This window comes from Jaculus jaculus, chromosome 9 (assembly GCF_020740685.1).
Source record: "Jaculus jaculus isolate mJacJac1 chromosome 9, mJacJac1.mat.Y.cur, whole genome shotgun sequence".
Classification (NCBI taxonomy): Eukaryota; Metazoa; Chordata; class Mammalia; order Rodentia; family Dipodidae; genus Jaculus; species Jaculus jaculus.
The window spans coordinates 137,454,843-137,471,093 of record NC_059110.1 but is presented as its reverse complement, the minus strand read 5'-3'; the positions used below and the strand labels follow the sequence as shown (position 1 = coordinate 137,471,093).

Sequence of the window (16,251 nt, the reverse complement as noted above, 5' to 3'; positions counted from 1 at the left end):
GCTCTTTATACAGGCCCTCACAGATCCAGGGCTGCTTCTGTCTGTAATCCGAGCTCTACAGCTGCAGATATCCAGAGGGGTGAGGACCCATTCTTTTGGCCACTATCCTAATGTGGCTCATTCTTTTCTTTTTTTGTTTTGTTTTTTGAGGTAGGGTGTCGCTCTAGCCCAGGCTGACCTGGGATTCACTACAGTGATCCTCCTACCTCTGTCTCCCCAGTGCTGGGATTAAAGGCATGTGCCACCATGCCTGGCTCTTTTTTATTTTATTTTTATTTATTTATTTGAGAGCAACAGAGAGAGAGAGAGAATGGGTGCGCCAGGGCTTCCAGCCACTGCAAACAAACTCCAGACACGTGTGCCCCCTTGTGCATCTGGCTAACGTGGGTCCTGGGGAATTGAGCCTCGCACCGGGGTCCTTAGGCTTCACAGGCAAGCGCTTAACCGCTAAGCCATCTCTCCAGCCCTGCCTGGCTCTTTATTTTTAATATTTTAATTTATCTGACAGAGGGAGAGAGAGAGAATGGGCGTGCCAGGTCCTCCAGCCACTGCAAACAAACTCCAGACATGTGCGACCCCTTGTGCATCTGGCTAACGTGGTTCCTGGGGAATCGAACTTGGGTAATTGTTGGGTCTTCCTTCTGGTCACACTGCTTCATTGGCACTCAGTGACCTGTGATGAGACAGGTTTCCAGAAAGTTCAGCTCCAGAAATCTCAGCAGAGTCCTGGGGTTCTGCCAACACAATGGAACATGACCACATTAAAACAGGCACAGGCACTTGGGACTGAGTATGAGAAAGACTGTCTCACCTACAGGGGAGACATAGGATGATCCAGCAGGGCTGTGAGAAAGGGACTGTCTCCAGTCAAAGCTGAAAGGTGTGCTACACTGCCTGGTCAAGAGACAGGGGTGTGTGACCCTGCTGCCCAGCTGTGCAGGGGACCTGGCCTCTGGATAGAAAGCTCAGACAACCACCACTGTCACGCGCTCCTCGGAGTGGAGTGAGTCACAGATACCTTTCCCCTTTTGCAGAAGCAGCTGATGAGTGCATTCCTGTCCCTGGAGGCTGTGGGGTGGTATCCAAAACCTCTCTGGCTGGGCCAGTGGATTAGCAAGACAGCTTTGAAGGCTCTGGGGGGAAGTGGTGAAGGCTTAGCAGCTTGGGACTTCCCAGTCTCCCTGCCACCACCACCCCTTTCTCAACAGGTAGCCAGAAACCACTGCCTTGGCACCATATAAAGAGACCTGAGGGCTGGAGAGATGGCTCAGCGATTAAGGTGCTTGCCTGCAAAGTCCAACCCAGGTTCAATTCCCCACTGCCCATGTAAGACCAGATGCACAAAGTGACACATGCATCTGGGTTCATTTGCAATGGTTGGAAGCCCTGGCATGCCCATTCTCTCTGTCTCTTCTATCTCACTCTGCTTGCAAATAAATAAAATAAAATAAAAGACCTGAGGCCAGGGCACAACCAGCCCTATGGTGCTCTTGCCTTGGAGCTTGCCCTGGGGCTTGGGTTGACTCTCCTTCCAGTCCACGAACATTGTTTCATGCAGCTCACCACTCGCTGGTGGCATTTGTTGAATTTTTTTTTTTTTTCTTTTTGAGACATGTCAAAACTATCATGTCACCTCTGCTGGCCTGGAACTCACTATGGAAGCCAGGCTGGTCTCAAATTCATAGCAATCCTCTAGCCTCAGCTTCCAGAATACATAGATTCCAGATGTGCAAACATGCTTGGCTTTGGGGGGACTTTGTTGTTGGTTAAGGGAGGGTCTCACCCTAACCCAAGCTGACCTAGAACTCTAGTGCCAAACTGGTCTTGAACTCACTATAATCGTAGTTTAGGCTCCAAAGTGCTGGGACTAAAGGTTGCACCACCACACCCATTTGGACTGTTTTATTATTATTATTATTATTTATTTATTTGAGAGAGAGAGGAAGAGGCAGAGAGAAAGAACGGGCCAGCCACTGCAAATGAACTCCAGATGCATGTGCTCCCTTGTGCATCTGGCTACATGGGTCCTGGGGAATTGAACTCAGGGCATAAGACTTTGCAAGCAAGTGCTTTTAACTGCTGAACCATCTTTCCAGCTCTTTTTTTTTTTTTTTTTTTTTTGGTTTTTCTAGGAGGCTGGGTCTTGCTCTAGGCCAGGCTGACCTAGAATTCACTATCTAGTCTCAGGGTGGCCTCAAACTCACTGCAATCCTCTTACCTCTGCCTCTCAAGTGCTGAGATTAAAGGCATGTGTCACCATGCCTGGCTTCAGCTCCTTTTTAAAATATTTTATTTACGAAGAGCTGTGTGGGAGGAAGAAATAAGAGGATCTCCATATATATGTATGTATGTATTTGGGAGAGAAAATGGGAACACCAGGGCCTCCAGCCACTACAAATGAACTCTAGACGCATGCGACACTTTGTGCATCACACTTAATGTGGGTCCTAGAGAATCAATCAAACCTGGGTCCTTAGGCTTCACAGGCAAGCACCTTAACTGCTAAGCCATTTCTCCAGGTGTCATTTTAATTTTTTTTAATTTATTTTTATTAATTTACTTGAGAGTGACAGAGGGGGGGTGGAGAATGGGCGCACCAGGACCACCAGCCACTGCAAACGAACTCCAGATACATGTGCCCCCTTGTGCATCTGGCTAATGTGGGTTCTGGGGAATCGAGCCTTGAAACGGGTACTTAGGCTTCACAGGCAAGATCAACTGTTAAGCCATCTCTCCAGCCCTTTTGTTTTGTTTTTCAAGTTAGGGTCTTCTCTAGCCCAGGCTGACCTGGAATTTACTATGTAGTCTCAGGGTGGCCTCAAATTCATGGTGATCCTCCTACCTCTGCCTCCCAAGTACTGGCATTAAAGGTGTATGCCACCATGCCTGGCCCTTTTTGTTTTTTGAAACAGGATGTCATTGTATTTCAGGCTGGCCTGGAATTCACTAGGTAATCTAAAATGGCCCTAAATTTATAATTCTCCTACCTCTGCCTCCCAAGTGCTGGGACTATAGTCATGAGCCACCATTCATTCAAGTTGTTAAAGTTGAAGCTAGGCTTGGTAGGAAGCTGAGGCAAGAGGATTAGTTTGAGGCCATCTAGGCTGCACACAGATTTTTCCAGGCCAGTCAGGACTACAAAACAAACAAAAATGTTGGATGAAGCCTGACCTTTAATTACAGCACTTGGAAGGCAGAGGCAGGAGAATCGCCATAAATTCGAGGCCACCCTGAGACTTCATAGTAAATTTCAGGTCAGCCTGAACTAGAGAAATAACTTACCTCAAAAAACAAAACAAAATACCCAAAAAAGAAAAATGTTGGATGGTAACCTTTTGCTAATCTTTATGTGTATGTGTGCTTGTGTGTATAGGATTATGTGTGTGTGGGGGGGGAGGGGTGTTTGTTTTTGGTTTTTGGTTCTCAGAGTGGCCTTGAACTCATGGTGATCCTCCCACCTCTGCCTCCTGAGTGCTGGGATTAAAAGCATGTGCCACCATGCCTGGCCACGCTTTTTCTTTTTATTTTTTCCTAAGTAGGGTCTCACTTTAGCCCGGAATGACCCAGAATTCACTATGTAGTGGAGGCTGGCCTCAAACTCATGGTAATCCTCCTACTTCTGTCTTCCAAGTGCTGGGATTACAGGAGTGTGCCATGTATCAGAATTCTGTTCTGTTGTAAATAACATACCAAATCACCTCACATGCTCATACTGACAGAGTGTGGGGGACAAAGCCACACAGCTTAGGCTTTGTCCACCATAGGTGGTTGGACAGCCCACAGCTGCTCCTGTGAAAGCCCTCAAGGTGAGCTGCACCAGGCCTCATCCTCATCCTCACTGGGAATGCAGGCTCCTGGGAACCTGCCGGGGCAAAAGCTTTCTGGGAGATGGCTGGAGGCTGGAAGCCTTCCAGGACTGTACCTTTCTCAGATCCAAATGGAACCCCAAAGCTACCAATCATCATGCTCTTGTGGTTCACCACTAGCAGGATGGGCCAGAGCCCCAATAGCTCACCTTATAGACATGCTCAGGCCAATTCAAGAGTGGCCAGGTCCCTCACTGCTGCTTCCAGGTCACTGGGTTGGTGTACCTGTATCCACATGTATACATATGACCCCAGACAGAACTTTGCCACATGAGAAAAGGCAATTGTCACATCACAGAGGGGTTCTGTCACCTGACTATAGTGCAGAACACTAAGTCTGTTGATTTGGTGTGAACAAGTCAGAAGAAATGGTACCTGACTCCTCCTAAGTGTCCAGGAGTTACAACTGAGCCTTTGCAGATGCAGAGATGTGGAACTACAACCCACACCCCCCCCCCAGCAGGGCCTGACTATGCTTCTGGGGTGCTCAGATCAGGGCACATCCCAAATGCCTGGGCTGTGAGGCGTGTGGACACATTCTTACCAGGCAAAGAGGCTTCAGTCAATGAAGTTCTCCGGCCGATGGACCATGACTTTGTGTGTGACATGAACGGGTGTGCAACATACTGTCATGTGTCTTCATCTATAGTTCATTTGCTGCAGCAGGAGGCCCTAATGCACTCATTCTTTCTTTTTTCTTCTTCTTCTTCTTCTTTTTTTTTTTTTTTTTGAGGTAGGGTCTCACTCTAGCCCAGGCTGACCTGGAATTCATGATGTAGTCTCAGGGTGCGATGTGTCAACAAAAGGGGCTAATTTTCATCCTTCATGTGCAATAGTCACTATTTCTGGGGACCAGGCTGGATGTCACCTTCAGGATGAGCACCTGGGCAACATGTCCAGAACCCAGAGCCAGGAGACAGGGTGGTAAACAGACGTGAATGTGGGGATGGGGTGGGTAAAATATGCAGAGGCAGCTGCACAGAATTGGCCCAGAGAGGTAAGATTCCCAGAGTGGGCAGCAGCAGGTTTCCGAGCAGGGAGCAGGCTGTGACCTCAAGGCACCGTTGGGAAATGGCTAGAGCTGTGAGAGAAGGTGGGAGTGGCAAATGGGGAATGGACACGGATGGGGCCTCCTTTATGGTGATGGTCTATTCCCCTCAGATGTAAGGGAAGACAGGTGAGTTATCCTCAAGCTCAGGCACTCCTGATGTCCCTGAGCTCACATGCTATGGCCTTCCTCATGGGCTCTGTCCTAGTCCTTCGCCTGTCCTCTGTAAGGCACCTTCTAGGTCCAGCTGCAGGCAGGGAGCAGTAGCCAGGAAGGATCTGACCCCTCTGGCCGGACGTAGCAACAGGTGTGCTGAAAGATGAGCCACTAAACATGATCCTGTGCATAGGGAGGGGTAACAGCTCACTTTCAGGCCCTCGCGTCCACGAGCATGACTGCGCAGCTTTATATAGCCCCCAAAGCCCTATATAAGCTAGAATTGAAGCGTCTGTCAAGACAGACAAGCCTGCACACTTATCTAGTCTGGCAGACTTACTCATCACCTCACACCCCAGTGCAGTAGGATCCCCAGAGCAGGCCAGCTAGTCCCCAGGATGCCCAGCAGAACCACCCGCTATGCTCGCTACAGTCCCCGGCAGCGGCGAAGGCGGCTGTTGGCTGATCGTAGTGTGCATTTTCCCAATGATGTCCTGTTCTTGGACCACATCCGCCAAGGTGACTTGGAGCAGGTGGGGCGCTTTATCAGGGCTCGGAAAGTGTCCCTGGACACCATTCATCCTTCAGGTGCGTGAACACTAAGGTAATGGCTGCAGGTCTGTGAGGCTGCAGGAGGCCTGTGCAGAGGGGTACAACCTTGACCCCCGTCCTCCTCCCTGCCCAGGTCTGGCTGCTCTGCATGAAGCTGTGCTTTCTGGAAACCTGGAGTGTGTGAAGTTGCTGGTTAAATACGGGGCTGACATTCACCAACGTGATGAGACAGGATGGACACCTTTGCACATCGCCTGCAGTGATGGGTATCCCGACATAGCCAGGTGAGATGATAGAATGAGTTTTAGAGGCCTCATCTCAACCTTTCCAGACCTCAGTTGTGTAGACTCTTGAAAGTTAGCCCTAGGGGTGTAGGCAGGAACCCTGAGGACTTTTTGGCATTGTTTGTATCCTATTGTCATAGTAGAACAAGCTGGAAAATGTGACCATAGCCTCCGGAGGGTTAAGTTTCTTCCTCATTGCACTGACTGGAAAAAAAAAAAAAAAGGACCCCAGAACTCCAGCTGTCTGCACTGAGGTGGGCTAAGCGGGCTTCAAACAGGCTGCCCTTGCACCCTAGATACCTCATCTCCCTGGGGGCCGACCGCGATGCAGCTAACGATGACGGTGACCTGCCCTCCGACCTCATTGACCCAGACTTCAAGGACCTGGTGGAGCTCTTCAAAGGAACCAGCATGGACTGAGCTAGCCCTGCCCTGGGGGGACCGGGCTTATACCTTCCTGAAGTGGCAAGCACCTTGCCCCAGGGGCCAGGGTATGCTCGTTTAATGGGCCGGCGAGGCTGCAAGGCTGCAAAGGACCTGTGGTGGGACACTACCCCTTAGTTCCTATACCCATTTCTCTGGCCTGGCTTTTTCTCCAGGCTTTTTATTTTTTCTAATTGTGACTTTTTACTTTTTCAATAAACGAGACTTCCTAGCCCGCGGTGGGGCCTGCGGTACTCGCTGTGCGGGGTCCGTGGTCGCGCAGGTCGTAGGGTGGGAGCCTTGCGCCGGCCAGGGCTGGATGGGGGCGCAGGAAGCGGGGTCCCAGCCCTAGGACCCCCACCTCAGCCCGGTCACCGTCCCTGGCCGCCCGCTGGGGAACGCCGGAGGCACGGTCATGGGGAGGCGACCACCGGCTGTGAGTCTTCCTCCCCATCCCTCGCTCCGCAGACCCGGCGTCGCCGCACCCAGCCGCGCCGGCGCCCGCGATCACGTGGCGCGGCGCTGCGCCTGCGCGCTGCCGTCACTTCCGGCCTGCCTGGCAGCGGCGGCGGCGGGGCGGCGAGGCGGGCGAGGTGAGAGAGGCGCGGGCCGGCCGGGCGGGGCGGGCGGCCGGGCCGGGCCGGGCGAGCGGAGCGGGGCGGGGCGGGGCGGGGCGGGCGGCCGGGCGCGGCTCCAGGGACCTGGCCCGCCCCGCCCTGGTGTCGCCTGGTCGCCGGGCCGGGCGCGAGGAGGGCCGGGGCCGATTCCTCGGCGTGGGGCCCGCGGCGGGGCGCGGACGTGGCGGCGGCCCCCGGGGCTCTCCCGGGCTCAAGGCGAGCTGACGCCCGGGGTCCCCGCGCTGCTTCCCGGCTCTCGGGTGCGCCCCGCCCCCAGCTCCGTTGCCCGTTACCCGCCCCGCCGCTGTGGAGGTGCGCAGGTCCAGGCCTGCCCGCGGCGAGCCCAGGGGCTGCACGGGGTGATGACCACAGCAGCCCTGCTTCCCGCATAGACGACCCGGACGAGGTGGGCTTCCCGCTGGACCCCCACACTTCCGGGCTGAGGGACAGCCTGAGTGGGGTCGGGTGGGTGAGAGTGCTCAGGACCCTCTGAGGGCGAGAAGTGGGCTGGGGCAGCCGGACCGCGGGAAGCCAGGGTTTTCAGTGAGTCCCGCTTTCTGCGGACATATCTCAAGTCTGGTGACTTGCCTCCCTCACCCTGAAGGAGTGGCCTTGCTTGGTTGGTCAGTCATTTCCCAGCGGTCTCAACTAAAGAGGATGGAGCAAGAAGCGTGGAAAGAAAGAAGGGCTCAGAAAAGTTGGAGCCTGCAAGTGGAAGGTCAGGGAGTGGAGCTGAAAGTGGCTCTCTGCAGAATACATAACATGGTTGAGGCTGGGTGATAGTAACAAGTAACCGGACGGCCTGGATGACAGTAGATAACTCCTTTAAGTGCATTAAAAGGGTTTCAGGAAGTTCTTGCTGCCAGCCAGAGTTAGGGGAAGGAGGAGGGTTCTGCAACAGGTAGAGCATATCAGTGGAGGGGGTCTCTGAGCCAGGAAACTGGCACTGAGGAGAGTGATCGCTGAGATGCCACCATTATATTTGGTGCCTTATTAAGAAAAAACAAAAGGGCTGGAGAGCGCTCAGCAGTTAAGGTGCATGTCTGCAAAACCTAATGACCTGGATTTGATTCCCCAGTACCTACGTAATTCAGATGTACAAAGTGGTACATGCGTCTGGAGTTAATTTGCAGTGGCTGGCACGTCCATTCTCGTTCATTCATTCTCTCCCCCTCTTTTTCTCTTTCCTCCCTCCTCTGTCCGTGTGCAAATAAATATTTAAACAAACAAACAAAAAAAGCCAAGATTGGTGGCACAGATTTGTAATTCTAACTCAAGAGGTTGAGGCAGGAAGATCAAAAATTCAAGGCTACAACGGGGCATGGTGTCTCACACCTTTAATCCCAGCACTTGGGAGGCAGAGGTAGAAGGATCACCAGGAGTTAGAGGCCACCCTGGGAATACATATGAATTCCAGGTCAGCCTGAGTTGCAGTGAAACCCTACCTCAGACCCTCCCCCCAAAATATAAAAGTTTAAGGCCTGCTTTGGTGACAGTAAGTTCAAGGCCAGCCTAGGCAACTGACAGAGATGCTATCTCAAAAAGAAAAATAGGCTGGGCATGGTGGTGCACTCCTTTAATCCTAGCACTTGGGAGGCAAAGGTAAGAGATCAGAGTGAGTTCAAGGTCACCCTGAGACTTGAATTCCAGGTCAGCCTGAGCTACAGTGAGACCCTACCTTGAAAAAAACAAAAAGCAAGAAACACACAAAAAGAAAAGAAAAAGAAAAATAGGGGACTGGAGAGATGGCTTAGCACTTAAGGGGCTTGCCCAGGTTTGATTCCCCAGGACCCACGTAAGCCAGATGCACAAGGTGGTGCATGTGTATGGAGTTCGTTTGCAGCAGCTGGAGGCCCTGGCATATCCATTTTTGCTGTCTGCCTCTCTCTCTCAAATAAATAAGAAAAAAAGGGAGCTGGAGAGATCACTTAGCTGTTAAGGTGCTTGCCTACAAAGGCTAATAACCCGGGTTCAATTCCCCAGTACTGCTGGGTGTGGTGGCGCATGCCTTTAATCCCAGCACTTGGGAAGCTGAGGTAGGAGGATTGCCATGAGTTCTACCCTGAGACTACATCTTGAATTCCAGGTCAACTTCGTCTAGAGCAAGACACTTCCTCGAAAAAACAGAAACAATTCCCTACTACCCATGTAAAGTCAGATGCACAAAATGGACCTGGAGTTCTTTGCAATGGCTAGAGACCTTGGTGTGCTGATGCTCTTTCTCTGTGTCTGTCTCTGTCTGCTTGCAAATAAATATTTTAAGAAGGAGGGGCTGAAGAGATGGCTCAGCAATTAAGGTACTTGCCTGCAAAGCCTAATGACCTGTGTTCAGTTCCCCACTATACACATAAAGCTAGATGCAGAAGATGCATGCATCTGGAATTTGTTTGCAGTGGCAGGAGGCCCTGGTACACCCATTCTCTTTATTTCCCTCTTTCTCTCTGTCCCTCTCAAATGTGTGTGTGTATACACGTGTATATCACACCTGGCTAAAAAAGATCTTTTTTTATTGTTTTTCGGGGTAGGGTCTCACTCTAGCCCAGGCTGACCTGGAATTCTTTCTTTTTAAAAAAAGATCGTTTTTAGCCGGGTGTGGTGGCGCACGCCTTTAATCCCAGCACTCGGGAGGCAGAGGTAGGAGGATCGCCGAGAGTTCAAGGCCACCCTGAGACTACATAGTGAATTCCAGGTCAGCCTGAGCCAGAGTGAGACCCTACCTCAAAAAAAAAAACAAAATAAATAAATAAATAAATAAAAAAGATCGTTTTTAGTTGCCGGTAGTGGTGGTGCATGCCTTTAATCCTGGGGAGGCAGAGGTAAGAGGATCACCATGAGTTTGAGGCCACCCTGAGACTACATTGTGAATTCCAGGTCAGCCTGGGCAAGAGGGAGAACCTACCTCAAAAAATCAAAAACAAAACAAAAAAAGATAGAAAGAGTGCTTAAGATATAACTCAGAAATAGAATGGTTGCCTAGCATACACAAGGGCCTAGATTTAACTCTCATATTGCAAATAAAGAGGGGGGAAATGCTGCCAAACTTTGATGATGCGAGCTTCCAGGTGAACCCAGTTTCAAAAATACAGAGAAAACGTGTTGAGGGGTTGAGCACAGCATTATGGTGCTCATGCAGAATTCCAGCACTTGAGAGGCAGAGGCAGGATGATCAAGAGCCAAAGCTACCCTTAGCTACATAGTGAATTTGAGGCTAGCCTGGGCTACATGAAACCCTTTTTATAAACAACAAAAAGTGGGGGGGGGCTGGAGAGATGGCTTAGTGTTTAAGGAACTTGCCTGTGAAGACTGAGGATCCGGGTTTTATTCCCCAGTACTCATGGAAGCCAGATGCCGAAGGTGTCACATGTGGCTGGAGTTTGTTTATAGTGGCTGGAGGCCATGGCATGCTCATTCTCCCTCTCTCTGCCTCTTTTTCTCTCTAATAAATAACTAAAATAAAATATTTTTTAAAAACTAAAAACAGCTGGAGAGATAGTAGTTAAGGTAAAGCCAAAGGACTCGTTTGCCTCTCTAGGTTCCACATGAGGAAGATGAACACTGATGCAAGCAGTGCAAGGTTACACATGGGGGTGCACATGTCTGGAGTTCTGTTGCAGTGGCTGGAGGCTCTGGAGTGCCAATCCTTCCCTCCACATTATTAAAAACAAACAACAACAACAACAAAAAAAGCCACTCTTGTTGGGTTTGCCTCAAAAAATAAACTTTTTTTTTTTTTTAATGCCAGGCATGGTGACACATGATTTTAATCCCAGAGGTAGATGGATTCCTTTTGAGTTTGAGGCCACCCTTTGACTACAGAGTGAACCTGGGCTAGAGCCAGGCCCTACCTTGAAAAATCAAAAAAGAAACAAAAATGATAGAATTGGTGGGGTGTGTTACATATATATGGCTGAAGTTTTGAGGGAATATTTGTCCCAGAAAGAGAAGGAAATCAGAACAGGACAGGAAGGTGTTGGTGGACCTTGAAGTGGCCTTGCCTGACCCCGTCTCCTGTTGCCACCCTGGCAGTAGCCACAAGGCCTAGTGCAGCATTCAGGACAGGCTCCCGACCGCGGAAGCAGAGCCCTCTCCTTGGCTGTGCACTAGGTGGAGTCTCCCCTTTCTGTCCCCTAGTTGGCCTCAGTCAGACCGCTATCCTCTTTACCTGTGTTGCTGAATGTCAGCCTGTGACCTAGATGCCCTGTTCTATGTGCATCTTGGTGATTTTTCTGTTTTGTTTTGTTTTTGGTTTGTTGTTGTTTGTTATATTTTGTTTCAGTAGCTTGTTTTGAGGTAGGATCTCACTCTATCCCAGACTGACCTGGAACTCACTCTGAAGCCTAGGTTGGCCTTGAAGTCACTTTGATCCTTGCACCTCAGCCTCCCAAATACTGGTATTAAATGCATGCGCTCCCACACTGGGCTTGGTGTTTTTGAAGCATTCCTGGCACTTCTACAGGCCTGTGCCATTCTCCCCAGCCCACTGCACTTTCCGTGGTCCTAGGCCTTGACACACTCACTTTTTCTTTTTTGTTTTGTTTTTCAAGGTAGGGTTTTACTCTAGCCCAGGCCGACCTGGAATTCATTATGTAGTCTCAGGGTAGCCTTGAATTCAAGGCGCTCCTCCTACCTCTGCTGGCCAAGTGCCTGAGTGCTGAGATTAAAGGTGTGCACCACCACACCTGGTTCCACACTCACTTCTTTTTTTTTTTTTTAATTTTTTGTTACTTATTTATTTATTTGAGAGCGACAGACAGAGAAAGAAAGAGGCAGATAGATAGATAGAGAATGGGCATGCCAGGGCCTCTAGCCACTGCAAAGGACTTCCAGGCGCGTGCACCCCTTGTGCATCTGGCTAACATGGGTCCTGGGGAATTGAGCCTCGAACCAGGGTCCTTAGGCTTGACAGGCAAGTGCTTAACCACTAAGCCATCTCTCCAGCCCCATACTCACTTCTTTAGAGACCCTGCTCATTTGGTATCATGCTTTCCTCAGTCCTGGCTAGTAAACATGCTCAGGTTTCCCTCTGCTTCACCAAACACAAGCCCCACTGCCAGCTGGTCTGATGCCAGCCAAGCCACAGGAGGCTATGTCTACCTGAGCCTGCATAGTAAGGAGAGGCACCAGAGGAGGGTGACCTGGAAGGCTGGATTCCCTGAAGGAGTAGCCAACCCTGGGCAAAAAAGGGGATTTGGCTGCTGCCTTTTTCTGTCCTGGTCTGTGAGGAGCTTCCCTACCTTGTTCCCCTACCATCATCACATCTCAGAGGGCTTTCCTTATGCTCTGGGGAGAACCCTGGAGAGAACTGTGGTCTCAGGCAGCACAGGCTACTGGCTGAGCACGCTTTGAGCTGGGAGGCACAGGCTGCTCGAGCCCTCATGGGAATTGCCTTTCCACCATTGGTGGTTCTCACCTTGGCCATTACCTTGTGTTCACCTGTGTGGATTGTTACATAATGGGTCATTGACCAGAGGAGGAGTCTTGAGACAAGCCCCCAGCCCTGGAAATGGGCAGGGATGTCATTTGTGCTGAAACCTTTCTGGGGCTCACCTAGCCTCAGCATTTGGGGTTGTCCCCTCTAGAGCGCGAGGCCAGGCTTGGGACCAACCCTGTACTTCTTCACCTTAGACTCTGTCCTCAGCTGGCCAGTGTGAGAGCTTGACCCTAAAAATAGACATCCCCACTGTTGCAATGAGGTTCACATTGCTGGTAGAAATCACCCAACCAAGAGCAGCTTATGGGAAAAAAGAGATTTCTTTTGGCGTACAGGCTCGAGGGGAAGTTCCATGATGGCAGGGAAAACAATGGCATGAGCGGAGGGTGGACACTACCTCCTGCCAACATCAGGTAGACAACAGGAACAGGAGAGTGTGCCAGACACTGGACACCCATAAGCCCGCCCCCAACATTACACTGCCTTCAGAAGGCGTTAATTCCCAAACCTCACCCAGTTGGGAACCTAGCATTCAGAACACCTAGGTTTATGGGGGACACCTGAATCAAACCAACACACCCACCAGGGCAGCAAAAATTCCCTGTGCTCTAAACAGGAGGTAGACACCTCAGTGTCTTGGTCACTGGGTCAGGCCTATCAGTTCCCTCCAGAGAAGCCCTTTTCCTAGTCTAGTTAGCTTCTGTCCCTGGTGCCCAGACTTACTCTGGCCTTAGGGAACTAAGCTTCCTTAGGGAAGCTGGGCTTTTAGCCAAATGTCCACTGGTCCATAGTTCATCCCCCTTGGATGGGAGGCTGAGGCTTTGTAGAACCACATGCTAAGCCTGGTACCTGTGCAGGCTGAGGTGAGGTCTGTTGTGACAGAGTACAGAGAGCAGGAGCTGGGTGGGAGATGTAGCCGACTGTGTGCACTTAGGGGCTCTGGTTAAGCTTTGTCTGGCCAGCTCACACCTCTGCTCCCTTCCGGCTTACCCTGCCACATCCATATTCTGACCCAGAGCCCCACTGGTAGTTCCAGCCTGGGCCCCAGCCCAAGAGTGCCCTGGTAGACATCAGAGCCAATCTTCCTCTGTTGGAGGGGCAACACTGTCTCACTCCTGTGTTCTGGGGTTTTTGTTTCAGAGGGTGTAGGGATTGTGCAGCAGAGTGCTAGGACCAGACACTCCAGTGATGACCAGGTGGGTTCTAGGCAGGTGAGGTGGCCTCCACTTACGGGGTGGGGTTGTTGGTCCCCACTCTGCCCAGGACCTATCCCCATTTTTATGTGTCGGTTTCCCTAGTTCCCCTGTCTCCAGAGTTGTCTACAATGGCAAGAGGAACAGTAGCCCCCGCTCTCCCACCAACAGCAGTGAGATCTTCACACCAGCCCACGAGGAGAATGTACGCTTCATTTATGAAGGTGAGTAGATGCACTGTTCCTCATCCTCAGAGCCAGCACTGCCTCCACTGACCCCCTGGAGGTGGATGTCCCACCAACCTTGCCACACCTTTGGGATAGCCAGGTCATGAACCTGTGGAAGAAGGGGGAGAGCCAAGCAACTGTTGAGCTCGGGTGTACTCAGTATGAACACTGTGTGGTTGAGATTGAAACATTAGGGTGGGACAAGTGGAGGAGGTGGGAGAGGTGGTTTTCAGCAGCTCAGAGAGACCCAGGGTGATGTCAGATAAGCCACTGCAGAGAAGGGAAGAGTAGAGACAAGGAGATGCACCAAAAGAGGGTGGGAATGCGGGCTTGAGAGGGTACTCTCTGCCCATGGGGGAGAGGCAGGGGTGCTACTGAGAGAAAGGAGGGTCTGGGTGACCTGGCGTCAAGAGTAGACACTGCTGGCTTGGACACTGACCCCATGGCCTTCTGTCTGCTGCAGCCTGGCAGGGTGTGGAGCGAGACCTGCGCAGTCAGCTGTCTGGTGGCGAGCGGGGCCTAGTAGAGGAGTATGTGGAGAAGGTCCCCAACCCCAGCCTGAAGAGTGAGTAGGGCTGACTCAGGCAACCATGGGGAGGCTGGAGGGAAGGCTACTGGCTTCCTGCCTGCACTGTTGTCCTGTTCCAAGGCATCTGATCAAGAGCCTCCAGAGGTATGGGCTGGGTGGGGGGGGAGGGACTGCTCCCAGTACTAACAACACTGTCCCCTGGCAGCCTTCAAGCCCATTGACCTGAGTGATCTGAAGCGTCGGAACACGCAGGACACCAAGAAGTCCTAGAGTGCCTGGCACCCCTCCCCTGGCCTCCAGAAGATCAGGGTGCTCTTGATGTTGGTTTCCTCCTGTCCCATGGTCTCTGTTCCTGGGGGGGTGGGGGAAGGGGGACATGCTCTGTGGGCCACATACCTAGAAGGATTGATAGTTGAGGCCTCTCCTTTTCCTTTCTGGGGATCCCAGGCTGCCCCTGTCACTGAGGGAGTAGGGGTCTGGCCCTACCAGCCCCCAGTTCCCCTGCCAGCTGCATCTTGGGTGGCACTAACCCTGTCTACTCCCAGAGACCCTAACCCCAACCCTCTCTGGTGTCACCTGCCACCACCCCACATCTCCCTGTTCCTGGCTGCTTCAGGACAGGAGGAAGAAGAGGGGTTCTTTCTCTAGCTGCTGGAACTGAATGATTTTGTCCTTGAGGTGACTGGAAAGTAGGACATGTTACATTCCCACCTACATACAGTGTGGGCTCCTTCCCCATGGACACCTGCTGTTCTTCTGGCCTGGACACTTGGGGAGCTTCTCCCATCCCCACTGTCCAGCCTGCCCCTTGCCTCAGTTTCAGAGTGGTAACAGCTCTGAGCCTGGGACAGTGCTAGCCTCTCTGAAGGGGTCCCTAGCAACCAGCCTGGTCTCCTGGGCTTGCAGCCCTGTGGCTACAACAGTGCCCATGGACAGGGCACCAAAGCTAGCCCTGAAGGGATGGTGCTTCCAGGCCTGTCCTGGCTCTCTGGTGTGTGCTGGGAGGGTCACCAGGGCCCCTTTCTTGTGCCCAATGGTAGCCAAGTATGTGGCTCTGAGACTGATGATCTGTGAATAAAGGCCAGTGGCACTGGGAGTGACCTCTTGGTGGTCTATCCAGCCCCACCCAGCAGTGAAGAGCTGCACCAGGCTGGGAATGCAGGCTGTGGTGAAGGCTCTGAGCCCCTGGCCGCCACGGGGAAGGCTGGGTTGATCAGTCTGCTACAAAGCTCCCCAACAGGCCGTGCTTGGATGTAGAGCCACAGAAGCAGTGGAAACCCCTTTATCAGCATGAACCTATCTTCTGTGTTATGGTGTAGGACCCTGCAGGGAAAAGTTGACTGCCACTGTTCAGATAAAGGTGCAGCTGCTGAGCCCAGGATTTGACCTTCAAACATGGAAACAGTGTTGGAACATACCTGCTCCCAAGAAGCCAAACCAGAATTTATTTCAGGAACACTTTTTCCCAGAAGAGTATTAGGGAGCTTGAATGGCTCCTGGGTACATCTTCTCAGGGTGAACTGGGCAGGTTTCCCCAGGGAGGCACAGGCAGAACAGGGCTTGTGATAAATGGCTATTCCAGGTACCAAGTCCCCCTCTCCCTAGCACTTGGCCTTTGGTCCTCGGAGCCTGTGAGGCCGCCTTGGAAAGGCCCCAGTGTCCTAGGCTGTGGTTCACCCAGTTGTCAAGACTGGAGAGGTGGACAGTTTGGGGGATACCAGCACAGGATGGGCAGATACACATGGCTCAGGTTTCTTGCTCACTAACATACCCTGGCTTTGTGCACACTAGGCAGCCACTCTGCTAATGGAATTACATCTCTAGCCCATGCGTGTTTCTGTAAGTATCATGCATCAGTTTATTTGCAAGCAGAGAGAAAACAGAATGGGTGTGCCAGGACCTCCAGCCTTTGCAAATGAACTTCA

General features: G+C 51.8%; 2 protein-coding genes across 4 annotated transcripts; both read left to right on the top strand.

Moving 5' to 3' along the window:
* Nucleotides 1-5,468: 5,468 nt before the first annotated feature.
* On the top strand, nucleotides 5,469-6,326 carry Ppp1r27 (protein phosphatase 1 regulatory subunit 27). Its single transcript, XM_004655064.2, has 3 exons — nucleotides 5,469-5,658; nucleotides 5,756-5,906; nucleotides 6,203-6,326. The coding sequence occupies exons 1-3, from the start codon at nucleotides 5,469-5,471 to the stop codon at nucleotides 6,324-6,326; spliced, it is 465 nt and encodes a 154-aa protein (XP_004655121.1).
* A 542-nt stretch (nucleotides 6,327-6,868) lies between these two features.
* Nucleotides 6,869-15,422, top strand: Mcrip1 (MAPK regulated corepressor interacting protein 1). 3 transcript variants are annotated; one of them, XM_045159841.1, is made up of 5 exons: nucleotides 6,869-6,922; nucleotides 13,518-13,573; nucleotides 13,676-13,794; nucleotides 14,261-14,362; nucleotides 14,532-15,422. In XM_045159841.1, the coding sequence occupies exons 2-5, from the start codon at nucleotides 13,566-13,568 to the stop codon at nucleotides 14,594-14,596; spliced, it is 294 nt and encodes a 97-aa protein (XP_045015776.1). In that variant the 5' UTR covers nucleotides 6,869-6,922; nucleotides 13,518-13,565; the 3' UTR covers nucleotides 14,597-15,422. The 3 variants fall into 3 exon arrangements, with proteins under 3 accessions (XP_045015776.1, XP_045015774.1, XP_045015775.1); XM_045159839.1 differs by lacking the exon at nucleotides 6,869-6,922 and adding an exon at nucleotides 7,212-7,352 and having other exon boundaries at nucleotides 13,518-13,588; XM_045159840.1 differs by lacking the exon at nucleotides 6,869-6,922 and adding an exon at nucleotides 7,216-7,352.
* Nucleotides 15,423-16,251: the final 829 nt, after the last annotated feature.